Genomic DNA, 16,307 nt, shown 5'->3' with positions numbered 1-16,307 from the left:
AGTATGTGTGTGTGTGTGTGTGTGTGTGTGATACCGTGATTTTGCCTGGGTCTGTGTATGGCTGGAACTGTGTATCTTCACAATACAAATTGGATTAATGTTTAGACGTACAATAGTGTATAGAGCAGGGGTGTCAACCTCAGTTCCTGGAGGACCGGAGCCCTGCAGAGTTTAGATCCAACACATATCTTGTAGTTTTCAAATAAGTCTGAAGGACTTGATTAGCTGGATCAGGTGTGTTTAATTAGGGTTGGATCTAAACTCTGCAGGGCTCTGGTCCTCCAGGAACTGACACTCAAACAGAAGCACACACCGAATCTGTAAAACCATACAGATTTTACAGTATGGTAATTCTCGAGGATCTTTAATCTGGGGTTGTTTCTAGGGATATTGTTGAATTGTTAAATCGTTGGGAAAGCTTCAGTATATACAAAATTCTTCCGCTCGTGTGCTCACTTGTACTTCTCCTCGTGAACACATTACACCGGTTCTTTCACAATTACACTGGCTTCCCGTAAATACCAGAACTGATTTTAAAATTCTTACACACTAACTACACACTAACGTCCAAGTCCAAATCAAATAGTTTATTCAAAAACATGTTTTCTTTTGTCAGACTCAAGATGACACACACACCTGACAAATACACACTACTTCACTGTCTAGAGAACACTAGTGAGTGAAATAGCAATCCTTTTGAGTCATTGACTGTCACAATATGCAATAAACTTTAAGAAAAGTTTTCTTTTGTTGCACTACTGTAATCAGATCTTACACACTTAAACACACATTGGAATATACTGTCAGTTACTGTAATATACAGAAATCAATAAATCATGAAATTAAAAAAACCTATGTATTGAATGTACCTATGTAAAAAAGCTATGTATTGTAAATATAATGTATTGTGTGAGTATTATTGAAACCCTGTAGATGACTTCCCTCGTGGACAGTCCGTGCAGAAGAACATGCTTCGTAGCAAATAACCTTTGACCTCTTCCCCTTCATTTTTACTGTCCCCTCCTCTTCCTCTTTGATTCTGTGACGTCCGCCTCTAATTATTTACTCATGTTGCATGTAGCCGTGTAATAAGTGTCGGGGTTTATTCTGGATGTACATTATCCCTTACTTAGCAATCGAGAAGAACTGTAAGTTCATTAAAACAGCTGATTATTAGCATAAGGAAGATTTAGACAGCATTTAGAAATCCGCATATTTAGGGACACAAATTGAAATTATATATTTGTCCAAAAACATGTGTCCAGAAAACACAATAAAAATGTTCTGTTCACATGTGTAGACAAAATAAAGAAATCATTCTAATGTTCAGGACTATTTCAACCTCTGTCTCGTATGAAATATTTTAAATAATTATATCAGTCTCCTAACCTAAACACATCAGTCATCACATTAGCTGTATTATATACTGAAGGTTAAATCATACTGGGATGTCATTAAAGGCGTTGTTTTCTCACAGAATTACTGTATGTAGGCCAGTAAGAGTGATTTGACCCGGAGCACCAGACTGGTCAGACACAGCTCTGTTTAACACTGATAGATATAGACGTACACCAGCTACTGTCCATTTCACTCTCAGATGGGATTCCTGTACGTTTACAGCAGATCAGCTGTTCTTGTCCTGTTTAGTAACATGACTCCATGACGGGTGTCCTAAAGCACCTCTGGATCTGGATCTGAAGAAGAGAAGAGACTCAGCACATCCCTGTGTGTTCCCATCACAGCAGGGAGAACACAACCTCGGCTTTCATTTCTGATTATCTACTACTACTAATGTAAGGTCGTGAACAAGTGAAAAAGTAATAAAACGCATTAAAATGATGCAATTGATTATCTAAAATTATTTATGGTTCATCAAGTAAAGTGGAATATTCATTATCTTAATCATCCACAACAAAGAGAAAAAACTAATAACTCTGATGTGGAGGAGAAGATTGTTGAGAATAGAAAGAGAAGAGAAGAGCTGAAGCATTTCCACCATCAGGGCAATAACTGAGAAGTTAGACTCAACTGAAGATGTTCTGAATCTCTCTGGAAGAGGACGTGTGTCTGTATTGTCCTAAAGCGTGGTGAGGAGAGAGTTTAGTGACCAAAGCCTCTCTGAGGATCACAGCTGAAGAACTGCAGAGAGAAGATGTTCGGTGTTGTTCAGACTCAGTGTCACTCATCTCCAGCATCTTCACTGGACCAGCACTGGCTTCTGTGCTCAGATGAGACACTACAGAGAGTGTCACGGCAGCAAACCCACCGGGGGGGGGGGGATTCCAGAAAGCAGGTTATGGGACAGACCCGGGTGTGTTTAGGAGTTAGCAAGCGGATAACCTCAACGTTCGGTTCTTTTAGTTCACTTCAGCGAGCCTTCAGATACCGCACAACATTATATAATATATCAATATGTAATATAGCCTATTATATATATAGAGAGAAAAAATTTAAATTAAATAATATATATATATATATTTGATATGTTAATGAGGAAGCACTAATTTAAGAAATATGTAAGGTAATATATTATTCTTAAAAGGATTATTTATTTTATTAGCATATAAGAATTATCTGTATAAATTTCTATTTTCTATAGTGACTCGTCGATTCGTCGCTCTGTTGAGAATGAGTTGAGTCTTATCCAGGAACATACTCTGAGCTGAGTGAACTGACTCCCGGACATACCTCGAGTCAGCAAGGTTTGGGTTAATCAACCGAGAGATCAGGGTTTAGTTCACGGTGAGTTAACCCTGCTTTCTGGAATACACCCCTGCTGGGTTTAGTACAGACGGGGATAAAACTAGTCCATGTCCAGGGTTAAATACACTTCTGGATCTATAATGTTGTGGCCTGTGTTTCTGCTGGAGGTCCTGGACGTCTTGTTCAGATACATCATGGATTCTATCAAATACAACAGATACAAACTCTGAACCTGACTGGATCTGTAAATCTTATAATGGAATATGTTTGGATCTTCCTTCAGGACAATATATTATATATATTGAATCACTGATTATGAATAGCAACACACAGTAGTTTGTTTCGTGCATCTGCTGGCACTCGATCTCTAATGATATGTGTGTCTACAATCAGAGCCCATCGCTGACATTATCATCCGCGACACACCATCAAACAAGCACAGCTTCACAGATGAAACTGACACACTCTTGATCAGCACTGACAGAGACGCTCCTAATATGACCAGCATAATTGAGCTATTTAAGATGGGAAGGGTCCGAGTGCCTCAAACGCCGCTCGCTCATTTATTCACTTAAATGATGCCTGTGGTACTTTTAGCCTTATATCTCTTGTTAATTTGCCTACAGGGACAATGGATGGAAAAGACTTGCATAGCTAAAAGTGACACATTTATTAAAGTACTTTAATGAAGTGATTAGTTAATTAAGCCAGTGAACTCTGGTATATTCTTAGACCCTCACATGCAATGATAGATGACAGAATGACAGATTGGTGTTAATACCCATTAATAGATAGAAACCTACATCTCTTTCCAAAGGTTTATGGGAGGTCGAGATCACATGTCATCTCATATCACTTTAACTCATGCTGTTGTTTTTCTTTCTAATTCAGTCATCTTTAGCATGCCTTCCAGTTCTAGTATAAAATACAGTTTTAATCAGATAACGAATCCTCATGCTATCATTGGCCTGCTGTACCCGTCTCAACATTAATCTGAAAATTTCTCTACACTGGAGGAAGCAGGTATTAGGGCATTTATAACCTGGCTTTTAAACTGGATTACTGTATAAGAGGAACTAAATTCATATTCAATTAGTGTAGGAATCATTCAGCACTCTTTGATGGGCTGCGAAATGTAAAATTGAAAGCCATGTATGACTGAATTTGGCTAATCATTGTATGATTACAGCGACTGTGAGATGACGGAGGTTAACCTCCCACACAAGTGCTGATGGGAGAGGAACGTCTCAGTGGTCACAATTAGGGTTCAGACGTGCTGTTTTGGATGTAAAATAATATCATTAATACCAGTAAACTGACTATCATGGACCTTAAAAAATCAAATAGCATCTTTCGTTTATATCCTCTCCTCCCATGATTGTTGTGTCTGAAATGGAAACCCCTACAAAAACATATGCAATAAGATCAGCCACAAAATAACGGTGTCTACATCTTTTCATAGTTAATTTATCACTGCGTGTCTGTAGTAAGCTCCTAACACAAGCAGTTAGCACCGGTGCATGCTGTCAGTAAATCTGAGCCCGAGTATTCATCTGAAAGTTGTTCTGTTCTTCTGTTTCACGGGGCAGAGATGTTCCTACAGGTCTCACAGATACACACTCCTGTCCTTATGCTCCTGGTTTCACTCAAATTAGAGACAGAGAAAACACCTAAAAGATCATTGACAGAGCTACAGTAAACTCCACCAAACACAAGGAGAGCAAACACACCCAACCTACGAAACACAAGATGAGCCATGAGCAGTGTGTGGTTAAAAAACAGGCATAACAGTCCTGGGAAATTATTATCATTATTTTATTATTGTTAGTCATTCAGCAAACACTTTTATCCAAAGTGACTCACAAATGAGGAGAGTGAAAGCTATTAAAATCAACAAAAGAGCAGTGATATACAAGTGCTAGAACAACTCTCAGTTAGCTTTACACACAACATGCAGCAAGGCTATTTTATTATTATTATTTTATTATGTAATAAAAGGAAAACTGATGGAAAAGAAAAACAATAGAGCAAGCTCGTGTTAGAGTCACTTTTTGCTTTTGAAAATAAAATAAATGTTAAAATATATACACACACATATATATATATTTTTAACAAGCCGCTAGTAAATGAATACAGTGTACGTCTGAAAGCGGTGAGTTTATTTGTGATGAAGATGACAGTATGTTTTCATCAGTTATTTTAACACAGATCACTGCATTTCTTACAGATTTCTGTTCATTCAGAATCAGACACACACAAATGAAGAAGCACTGTAAGATTAGATTTGTTGAAGAATGCATTATTGAGAGAGCCACTGCGTGTGAATAAGTGTAGTACTTCACTTATTCAACTAATGCTTCATTACTTAACTTTTTTAAGGCAACGAGTTACTTCAGTTTTTTTTAAGTAAATTCAACTTATCTGGGTTTACAGTGTTGTAGAAATCTTCTAATATCTTCTAATATCTATTTCTAGAAGAAACCAACACATTCCTTGAGAACTATAACTCTCTGCTCATGTCCGTCACCTCATCATAGCTTCACATCCTTCATGATTTGAGTGATCCTTCTCTATCAAGCTAGCTAAATCTGTGAACATGAATTATTGCTGAATATGCAGTTATATTACGAGCCAGTGTCATGAATCGTACTCGTGATGGAGCGGTGGAGTGAAACTCAGAACTACATCACTCCTCTCACAGACTCTGGACTTTACGGTCTTATCAAATAACTTTACAAAGCTCCGCCTGCTTCCGGTTTTATCCAAATATTGTCTTCGCTGCACTATGCACAATGTAAATCCAGTAAAAAAGTGAGCTTCTCTGACCTGTTCAGTGTCTGTGTGAACCAGGGTTATCAGAGAAGAGAACTTGGTGATGGCTTTCAAACACCTGAAGTCAGTGCAGGCATGTAAACCACCATCTTTCATCTTTGCAAAATAAATAATAATAATAAATAAATAAAAACCCTGCCACAGTGGGAGAAGTTGATAATGGAGTGAAGCCCTGTTGTAAAGCCTCTTCACAAGATGTTAATGAAGAGAACTGAAGAGAACTGAAGTGAAGCGTTAGGGTCTGGGACACGATCTCCAGGAGATGAAGCATCACCGAGCAGCGGTCAGGAGTCTCCCCATGACAAACAGATGATGCTTCTCTTGATGCACCAACACCTGGTGGATGAATACACTGTAAACCCAGATAAATACATATGAAATTGCTGCTTCACTTGTCACTTTGCAGATGTGCAGGTATGTGATGTTCGTCTGAGCATCCATCGACATCCTTGTGTGTGAAGATCAGTCTTAGGTCAGGGACACAGATGCCCAACACAAGACAGACCTCGTTCAATCACCCCTAGCACGGATGCTACAGGAACACAATCAAACTATGGGTTAATCAGTGCCGTCTGTGCAGGATTCTTGAGTTCAGCACCAGGGCTCAGATATAGCTTTGGAGCTATGTTTTAAAAAGTGAAAGTTTGGAGTGAGTTTTTAAAGGTTATTCTCTGACAGACTGAGAGTTCATCTCTCGTCCTAATGAGACAGACCTCAAGCATCCGGTCGAGGTCTTCAGGACATCAGCCTGCAGAAGACCACATCAGCATCTGTGGTCTGTTTAGATGGCCCACTTCTCCATTAGCGGGAAAATAAAGACACACAGTCAATATGAAAATGAATTAGCCCAGACTGACACGTACTGTTCCAGCGCTGCTCTCATCGATGCAGCAGTAATACAGAAGAATGCATAGAGACACAGCCAGAACAGCAGGACGCCTTTCTCAGTCAACAATCAATACAGCCCGGTTCAATACAGTTTAACCCATTACACAGCAGCGGCTAATGAGCACAGCATACACAGCAGCGGTGATAGAGCTTCAGTCTGGACCTGCAGCACAGGGGTTAATACTACATCTGTTCTAATGGGCTGGCTTTATTACATTTAACTGAGTTAAAAAGAGAGAGAGAGATGTGAGGTGTTGTGAACGGTGTTGGATTAGCTCCAGTCTTGAGTTTGTAGTATCTGTGATGTGTCAGAAGGATCACACTCCAGCATCACTGACGATGAAGACTCATTAGTGCTCAAACACTAGCCTAATGTCCTAATTAGCATCTGAAGGGAGGAACGCTGCTGGACGTGTGAGCATCTTCTCCTCTCTTCAGTCTGAAGACGGCTCAGAGACCACCAACACATCGTCTGAAGCGGTCAGCAGCTTCGAGCGTCCTCTGACCACTCTCAGTGACGTCTGGGGCAGGAGGAGACTCAGCTTCAGATAACATTGATCCACGTCACACGAGATGCAATCACTCAGCTCTATTGATCAGTCGGCACACATGTCTTTCACTGTTACTAGTAATAGCAGCGATGTCTGACGCTCTGCACTGGCCCAGAAATAAATCAGTTAGTGTTGATTTCTGGAGTGCTTCAGAACGCTTTATATCCAGGTTTTGTGAATTGTTTGGAGTATTCCTCACTGCTGATGGCTGATGGAGGGACTTCCTGTGGAAAAGCTGTGCTCTAGGGAAGACAGTTTCACATATTTGACTGATGTGTATATGTGCGTGTTTAATGAGATGTTTCCTGTGTGTGGGATACGCTGTGTTTCATCTCAGCGTGGAGATGTATTCTCATTTTCAGATCCACTGTATTTTTCATCATTAATTGATTCCCTTTGAACATTACGACAGGAGTTATCTGATTCTTTCATAACAGAATCACACAACACAGCTCTCAATTAATCCAGCCGGTGTCGTTGTGGGACACAGGAGAAGACAAGGATGTTAATAATGACTAAACTCTTTATATCGAGCGTACCAGTAATTGCTCTGTTTTACCGCCGTGGCCAAGCCTTGTGCGTCTGATACTGCACAGAATACAAGAAGATCAATGCAGAAGGCTAGAGGAATGTGTGGGAAGAGATAGAGGTTTCTAGAGTCAGAGCTACATGAACAGGGAGAATCCAGGATCATCTCATGTTCACACTCATGTCATTAAGTGCTTCCAAATGCACAGAAGCCCACAGAGACTACTTATTTTTACAATAGCAAAGAAAATCCCATAAGAAGTGGTTACAGATACTGTAATAGAACCTACATTACACACTTCTCCCTCATACATGCAAACAGAGAAACATCTTCAAACCGTACTCTACCAAGATCTGCTAAAGAGCTCAGCAAGCATTGATAAAAACCCAGCCGCCGAAACCAGGAGCTCCATACCTCCTCCAGATGGTGATGGACATTACAACAACACATCAGCGTCCACTTCACCTCACGCTCAGGGAAATTATGAGTAAAACAGCAGAGGAGTTTTGGAGTAAATATTAAAAGGGTTCTTTATTTTATTTTAATATGTTCCTTGAGCTTGTGAGTTTACAAAATGTAGCTATTTTCAACCCTCATTCTGACAAAAACACTGTTTTAGTGGTGAATTTCAGTCACAGCATCTCTTTTTTGTTTGAATTTTTTGCTCCCTCAGATTCCAGATTTTCTAATAGTTGTGTCTCAGCCAAATATTGTCCTCCGAACAAACCAGACATCACTGGAGAGATCATTTCTTCAGCTTCAGATGATGCATACATCTCAGTTTTAAAGATGGACCCTTGAGACTGGGTCACAGATGTGGTGGGGTCATGACCTGTCTGATGCTGTGTGTCGACAGAAACTCCACGTACTGTATGAAGGTGTCCATGTCTCTGACGGTGGAGGAGAGCGAGGAGGGACTGTGCTTCAGCAGCCGGATACGCTATCAGGAGAACGCCGAGGTCACCAAGAGCAAGATGATCAGCTGCCCGGACATCGAGGACTATCTGGCGCCCTACAAGCAGCCCATCATGACCTGGTACAAGGTACAGACTCTCATCTCACACCGCACCAGAGGAACGTGACGGATGCTTTGGGTCCTGTGTCTCCTACACTGTAAAACCTTACAGTATAGAACCAGCTGCTGTGGCTGCCAGAATTGTTTTACGGTTTTAACTTTAATTTACATTTGAGCACCTTCATTTCATTAACTGATAGTATTCTGTTCCACTTCCAAAAACAGTATACCACCATAAAATTACGTCCAATGCAGTTTTCACTGAATATAGCAGGGCAACTTACTGTTAATCCTTTAACAGGTTTTTACTGTAGAATTTTTACAGTCTTTTACAGTTAAATTCATGATAATTGTTTTCGCCATAAACATGATCTAATCCAAACCCGAAGAGTTTGGTTCAAACCAGATGTAACACACTTACCTGGAGGTTTCTAGTCTGTCTGAAGAGAATGATCTGGTGTGTTTTAAAAGGTTTTGAGCTAAACTCTGCAGGTTTGAGAAGAACAGACCCTTTTCCTGTTAGTACACATTGTGATGTTTTTCTGTGGGCGGAGCTTAGGTGGAGGCAGGAAGATTCCTCTGACCGCTTCACTAACCAGAGCTATGAAGTCTGTTAGCTTGTTTTTCTAACAGTAACTGGAGAGATTCAGATTTTACCTGCACATGTTCGGTCACTCACTGTCCGGACCGCGTGATTTGAAAGGTTAACTTTAACGGACGAGCCCCGACTGGCCGACCTGTACTCACCTGTACTCACATCTGACTGTTACCTCCAGCTGACTGTCTCACATCTAACATGTACAGTAAAGACAAGCTCACTGTTTATCTAGTCATTAAGATGTAATAGAGATTCCAATTTCAGCAGGCAACTACTGCTTAATAATTACTCATTACAATGGAAATACAATTACACATGATTAAACATATAAATCTTCAGTTTGTTGTTTTACACACATGTACACAGACATTATTTCATGACATAGTGCATTTCGATTCTGACATCCAAAGGCACAGTTGGACATTTTGTACAGTTTTTAGTATCTCTCATTCTGTGGATGTTTCCAGTTTCACTCCACTTGTTACCGTGTGTTTCTGTCACAATGATCGCAGAGCTGCGAGAGATGTAACTGTGACGTCTACATGACATTGGTCTGTAGTGTTCTAGGATCAACACTGTGTGAGTGTGAGCTGTGAAGGGTGGTGTGTTTCCACAGGAGTGTGAGAGGAAAGAGTGGAGGAGCTCCATCATCATCAACACCACCAGCCTCTGGATCCCGGAGGTGCAGAAGGACGACGGAGGGAACTACACCTGTGAACTCAAATACGGCAGCAGAGTAGTGAGACGGACCACAGAGCTCAAAGTCACAGGTACGTGTTCAACCTCCTTCAGATCTGAGAGTCAGTGTCTACACCGGATGTGAATGTGCTTGTGCTACGTCACGAAACCATCACTGGGTCTGGAGCGTTGGCCTGGACTCGTCCAGTGCAGACAGACTCAAACAGATGAGTTCAATGCAATTTATACAGAAAGGCAAGACAGGTCTGTACACATTTCTGCTAGTTTTTCTAACCTTTTTACACTGCTGTGGCTTTATTTGAATTAGTTTTTCACACATCAGGAACCGCTTTCACAAAACATTATAACTCCACGAAGAGTTCTCCTAAATAACAGTGAAAGTTTTTAGCTAAGAGAATCAGAATCAGAATCAGAATCAGAATGAGCTTTATTGCCAGGTATGTTTACACATACGAGGAATTTGTTTTCGTGACAGAAGCTCCACAGTACAACAGAATGACAGCGACAGAACATAAAACACATAATAAAAGAATAAAAAATACAAATATGTAGACAGTGAATGACAATATACAAATGACAATTGTAGGCAGGTATGTTACAAAGTGAAGTTATGTATGTACATATATATTGTGTGCAAAAATTTAAGTGTATACTAAGTATGTGTGTTAGATAAATAAAGTGTGTGTGTATATAAATATAAAGTGTAGTGTGTTCGCCATTATTGTCAGCTGTTCATAAGATGGATTGCCTGAGGGAAGAAACTGGTCCTGTGTCTGGTCGTTCTAGTGCTCAGTGCTCTGTAGCGTCGACCAGATGGCAACAGTTCAAAGAGGGAGTGTGCTGGATGTGAGGGGTCCAGAGTGATTTTGACAGCCCTTTTTCTCACTCTGGATAAGTACAGTTCTTGAATAGAAGAGAGGGTTGAACCGATGATTCGCTCAGCAGTCCGGACTACCCTCTGTAGTCTTCTGAGGTCAGATTTAGAAGCTGAGCTGAACCAGACAGTTACTGAAGTGCAGAGGATGGATTCAATGATGGTGGAGTAGAACTGTTTCAGCAGCTCCTGTGGCAGGTTAAACTTCCTCAGCTGGCGGAGAAAGTACAACCTCTGCTGGGCCTTTTTTACGATGGAGTCAATGTGAATGTCCCACTTCAGGTCCTGAGAGATGGTGGTTCCCAGGAACCTGAATGACTCCACTGCAGTCACAGTGCTGTTCATGATGGTGAGTGGGGGGAGTGCAGGGGGGTCTCTCCTGAAGTCCACGATCATCTCCACTGTTTTTAGGGTGTTAAGCTCCAGGTTGTTGAGACTGCACCAGACAGCCAGCTCTTTTACCTCCTGTCTGTAAGCAGACTCGTCACCGTCCTGAATGAGGCCGATGAGTGTGGTGTCGTCTGCAAACTTCAGGAGCTTGACAGAGGGGTCCTTAGATGTGCAATCATTAGTGTACAGGGAGAAGAGCAGTGGGGAGAGAACGCAGCCCTGGGGAGCTCCGGTGCTGATTGTACGGGTGCTGGATGTGTATTTTCCCAACCTCACTAGCTGCTGCCTGTCTGTCAGGAACCTGTTGATCCACTGACAGATGGAGGTGGGCACGGAGAGCTGATTTAGTTTGGGCAGGAGGAGGTTTGGGATGATCGTGTTGAAGGCCGAGCTGAAGTCCACAAACAGGATCCTCACATAAGTCCCCGGTCTGTCTAGGTGTTGCAGAACATAATGCAGTCCAATGTTTACTGCATCGTCCACAGACCTGTTTGCTCTGTAGGCAAACTGAAGAGGATCCAGCAAGGGTCCAGTGATGTCCTTCAGGTGGGCCAGCACCAGTTTTTCAAATGACTTCATGACTACAGACGTTAGAGCCACAGGCCTGTAGTCATTTAGTCCTGTAATTTTGGGTTTCTTAGGGATGGGGATGATGGTGGAACGTTTGAAGGATGAAGGGACTTCGCACAGCTCCAGCGATCTGTTGAAGATCTGTGTGAAGATGGGGGCCAGCTGGTCAGCACAGGATTTCAGACAGGCTGGTGTAACACAATCTGGGCCTGGTGCTTTTTTCCTTTTCTGCTTCCGGAAGACCTGGCGCACCGCATCCTCGCTGATCTGAATTGCAGGTGTGGGGGAGAGGGGGGATGCAGGAGGTGAGAATGGTGAGAGTGCTTGATTGGAGAGGTGTTCAGGATGGGTTGCAGGAGCTGTTAATGGTGTGAACGGTAGTTTGGAGAGGCATTCAGGGCTGGTTGCAGGAGTTGTGAAGGGTGTAAATGGTTTTGTGGGGAGGCGTTCAGGGCAGGTGATGGGTGTTCTTTCAAACCTGCAGTAAAACTCGTTCAGATCGTCTGCCAGTCGTTGATTCTCTACGGTGCTGGGGGGTGGTGTCTTGTAATTGGTGATCTTCTTTAGACTTTTCCACACTGATGCGGAGTCGTTGGAAGTGAACTGAGTCCTTATTTTTTCAGAATAATTCCTCTTTGCCACTTTGATCTCCTTTTCCAATGTGTATTTAGCCTGTTTATACAAGACATTGTCCCCCTTCACGTAAGCATCTTCTTTGGCCTGACGGAGCTGTCTGAGTTTTGCAGTGAACCACGGTTTGTCATTATTGTAAATTAGTTGAGTCTTTGTAGGAATACACATATCCTCACAGAAACTGATATATGATGTTACGGTCTCTGTGAGTTCGTCCAGATCGGTGGCAGCAGCTTCAAAAACACTCCAATCAGTGAGGTCAAAACAAGATTGTAAATCCTGCTCTGCTTCATTAGTCCATCTTTATACAGTCCTTGATACAGGTTTAGCTGATTTTAGTTTCTGCCTGTAGGACGGTATAAGATGAACCAGAAGGTGATCAGAACGTCCCAAAGCTGCTCGTGGAACAGAGTGAAATGCATCCTTTATTGTGGTGTAACAGTGATCCAATATATTACTGTCTCTTGTGGGACATGTAACATGCTGTCTGTATTTTGGCAGTTCACGGGACAGATTGGCTTTATTAAAGTCCCCGAGAATGATTAAAACAGAGTCAGGGTGTTGTTGTTCTGTCTCTGTGATCTGATCAGCGAGTTTCTGTAAAGCTGAGCTCACATGCGCTTGAGGATGGATGTAAACACTGACCAGAATGAACGAGTGAAACTCCCGCGGCGAATAGAACGGCTTGCAGTTAATGAAGAGTGTTTCGAGATTTGAGCAGCACGTCTTCTTTAACACAGTTACATCTGTACACCACCGTTCATTGATGTAAAAGCATGTCCCGCCGCCGCGCGATTTCCCCGTGGATTCTGATTCACGATCCGCTCTAAACAGCTGAAATCCCGGCAGATGGAGCGCGCTGTCCGGTATGGTGTCATTCAGCCAGGTTTCCGTGAAACACAGAGCAGCAGAGCGTGTGAAATCCTTATTTGTCCGAGAGAGCAGAAGGAGTTCGTCCGTTTTGTTGGGTAGAGAGCGGAGATTTGCCAGATGGATGCTAGGCAACGGCGTTCGAAATCCGCGCTTCCTGAGTCTGACGAGCGCTCCCGCTCGCTTCCCCCGTCTGCGCGTCCTGAAGCGCTTGATCAGCGCCGCCGCTCCTCCGATAACAACGTTCAGTAAAACGTCTGAATAATTGAAATCCGGTAAAACATCTTGTGGTGCGTTCTGCCGAATGTTCAGCAGTTCTTCCCTGGTGAAACTGATGGCAGGAATATAACTAAAGACAGGACAAACTAACAAAAACACAAAAACATATGCGGAGCTCGTCACGGAGGCAGCCATCCTGTATCGGCGCCAGCGAAGGTTTGGAAGAGTTTCTCTTAAAACTTTTACTAAGCAATAGAGAGAGGTCTTCAGCTCAGAGTAAGGGGGCGGGGTCGAGCTCGTTGATATGGATGATGTCAGCATGCTTATTAACTAAACACACAGTGATTGGCTGATAGTCTCTCTCAGAGATTTATTCATAGAAATATTGTAGAGCGCAATATTATGTTGCCATATTCAAAAAAATATTAGAAAATGCAGACTAAGTGTCACTAATTAAACTAGTAAATGTTCAGCTAATTGTCAGCCTTTGCCTATTACACGTGTGCTTCTCAAAAATAATTATTAGATATTCATATAAACAGCCTTTTAATTAACAGAGTAGAATAATCCTGGCTGATAGTAAGACATGCAAACATTAAAGAAAACCAAACTGGACACAAGAACAGCTGTTACTTATTGCCCAGCTGTTAATTAAAAAAGGATTTAATCAAAGAAGAATCTGTAGTTGGGATAACCTCCAAAACCAAAAAAGCTGCATGAGAAGATATATGTGTGCAAATAAATGCAATGTGTTTCTCAAATGTTTACGTTGCGAGGCAGATTTCTGGAAACAGCTAGTTTAGGATCGTTTGTGGTTTAGTCTTAGTGACTCAGGACTCCTCTTCACTTTCCTAACCTTTCACAGATTCAGGAGCTAGATTTAGTGTTAAAACACTGTGTAAAATACTCTTAGAGCAAAGATTTATGAGTCCTAAGTTTAGGGCTGACATGGCCATTATTTGTACTCTTGTAACCTGTGATCTTGTGTCTGTAATGTGGCCTCAGATGACCTAGCTCTGCTCTGTGTTCCACACACACGTGTCTAAAGCAGATCTGTGGTGTTTGAGCAGCAGTAGCTTCTGGAGGGTCAGAAAGTGTTTCTCTGTCAGCCTCGTGCCTGGAGCCCATGTTTGAGAGCCAGCTCTTGTTCAAGCCTCCAGCCTTCAGCCTCTTCTGTGCACATATCCAGGATAAACCAACAGACTGCACACAGCAGAGGAATCAGAAGAGAATCTGCTTTCACGACTCGTGTCTGGATAATGTGACCTCGCCGTGTCTTTCTAACGCTCCCTAAGGATACACAACACTCATGTCATCTCATTACTACAGTATACATCAATCATAAGAAACAACTACACTTACACGTCAGCCTAATTACTTCTTGATCATACAGTATTACTGGTGCATGACCATGAAAACCCAATGAAAAAGAGCACACTGTACATGTATGTGTCCAGAGCAGGTGCATTCAACATTTCACTGTACAAATCCCACCCAACAATGAGTCACTGATGCATTTATGATTGATTGCAGCACAGCCATATGAAGCAGATGTTAGATGTTCAGAAACCACTAAACTAGAACACCTAAAGCTCTAAAGTGCTGATCTGAGAAAGGTTCACTTGCATATGCGTTCTTATAGATGGATATGCATAAACCTGCTCGAAAAATCTTTTCCCAGTCAAGCAGGAGGAGAGAGATAGTAAGAGAGAAAATAAGAGCGTCTGTGTGCTGCAAGTTTGTGTAAATCCCCATCTGACGCGTTCTAGCCAGGATGTAAACGGACAGGACTATTTCCATGTCACATGATAATGGGAGCTGAGTGTGCTAACGAGCGTTCACCATCAGTGAACGAGAGGCTTGTTCCTGCTCGTCTTCTGACAGCAGCACAACACATTTATCTCAGTGTCGCTCTCATCCTCCGCACGCATCATCCTCATCATCAGCACGTGTGGGCACAGACTGTCACGCACCTTTATTGTTCTGCACAAGTGCCAAAGGCAGATGATTTGTCTCTCTCAGACGCTGAAGGGCTCAAAAACTCAAGAATATATCAAGAAATAACAACCTAATTCAGTTACCCAGCTGATCTGCATCAAGATCTTGCAAGGTTTTGTAAGAAGAGAATCTTTACACGCTGCTGATCTCAAATACCACACAGCTCTCAAGCTCTAAAACATCATCATCATCATCACCATCGCCATCATCACCATCACCATCACCGCCATCATCACCATCACCATCATCATCATCATCGTCTTCATCATCTTCATCATCATCATCGTCATCATCACCATCGTCATCATCACCATCATCATCATCGCCATCATCATCACCATCATCATCATCGTCATCACCATCATCATCATCGCCATCGCCATCATCATCATCACCATCACCATCACCATCATCATCACCATCATCATCATTGCCATCATCACCATCATTGCCATTATCATCATCATCATCACCATCATCATCATCGCCATCATCACCATCATCACCATTATCATCATCACCATCATCATCACCATCATTGCCATTATCATCATCATCATCATCACCATCATCATCATCGCCATCATCATCATCACCATCACCACCATCATCATCATCATCATCACCATCATCATCACCATCACCACCATCATCATCATCACCATCATCACCATCATCACCAGCATCATCATCACCATCACCACCATCATCATCATCATCACCATCATCATCATCACCATCACCGCCATCATCATCATCACCATCACCATCATCGCCATCATCACCATCATCATCATCACCATCACCACCATCATCATCATCATCATCACCATCATCGCCATCATCACCATCATCACCATCATCATCATCGCCATAATTACAATCATCACCATTATCTCCATCATCATCATTGCCATCAACACCATCATCATCGCCAT

General features: G+C 42.1%; 1 protein-coding gene across 1 annotated transcript in view; it reads left to right on the top strand.

Annotated features, from left to right (window-relative positions):
- The window catches only part of LOC127971730 (X-linked interleukin-1 receptor accessory protein-like 2), a 201,810-nt gene that overhangs the window by 129,465 nt on the left and 56,038 nt on the right, over positions 1 to 16,307 (top strand). Inside the window, exons 4-5 of the mRNA XM_052574949.1 lie at positions 8,360 to 8,546; positions 9,733 to 9,886. Coding sequence (XP_052430909.1) covers positions 8,360 to 8,546; positions 9,733 to 9,886 — 341 coding nt within the window. The remainder of the gene's footprint in view (positions 1 to 8,359; positions 8,547 to 9,732; positions 9,887 to 16,307) is intronic.

Source organism: Carassius gibelio, chromosome B14 (genome assembly GCF_023724105.1).
Source record: "Carassius gibelio isolate Cgi1373 ecotype wild population from Czech Republic chromosome B14, carGib1.2-hapl.c, whole genome shotgun sequence".
Classification (NCBI taxonomy): Eukaryota; Metazoa; Chordata; class Actinopteri; order Cypriniformes; family Cyprinidae; genus Carassius; species Carassius gibelio.
The sequence above is the reverse complement of the archived record's forward strand: the minus strand, read 5'-3'. Positions and strand labels throughout refer to the sequence as shown.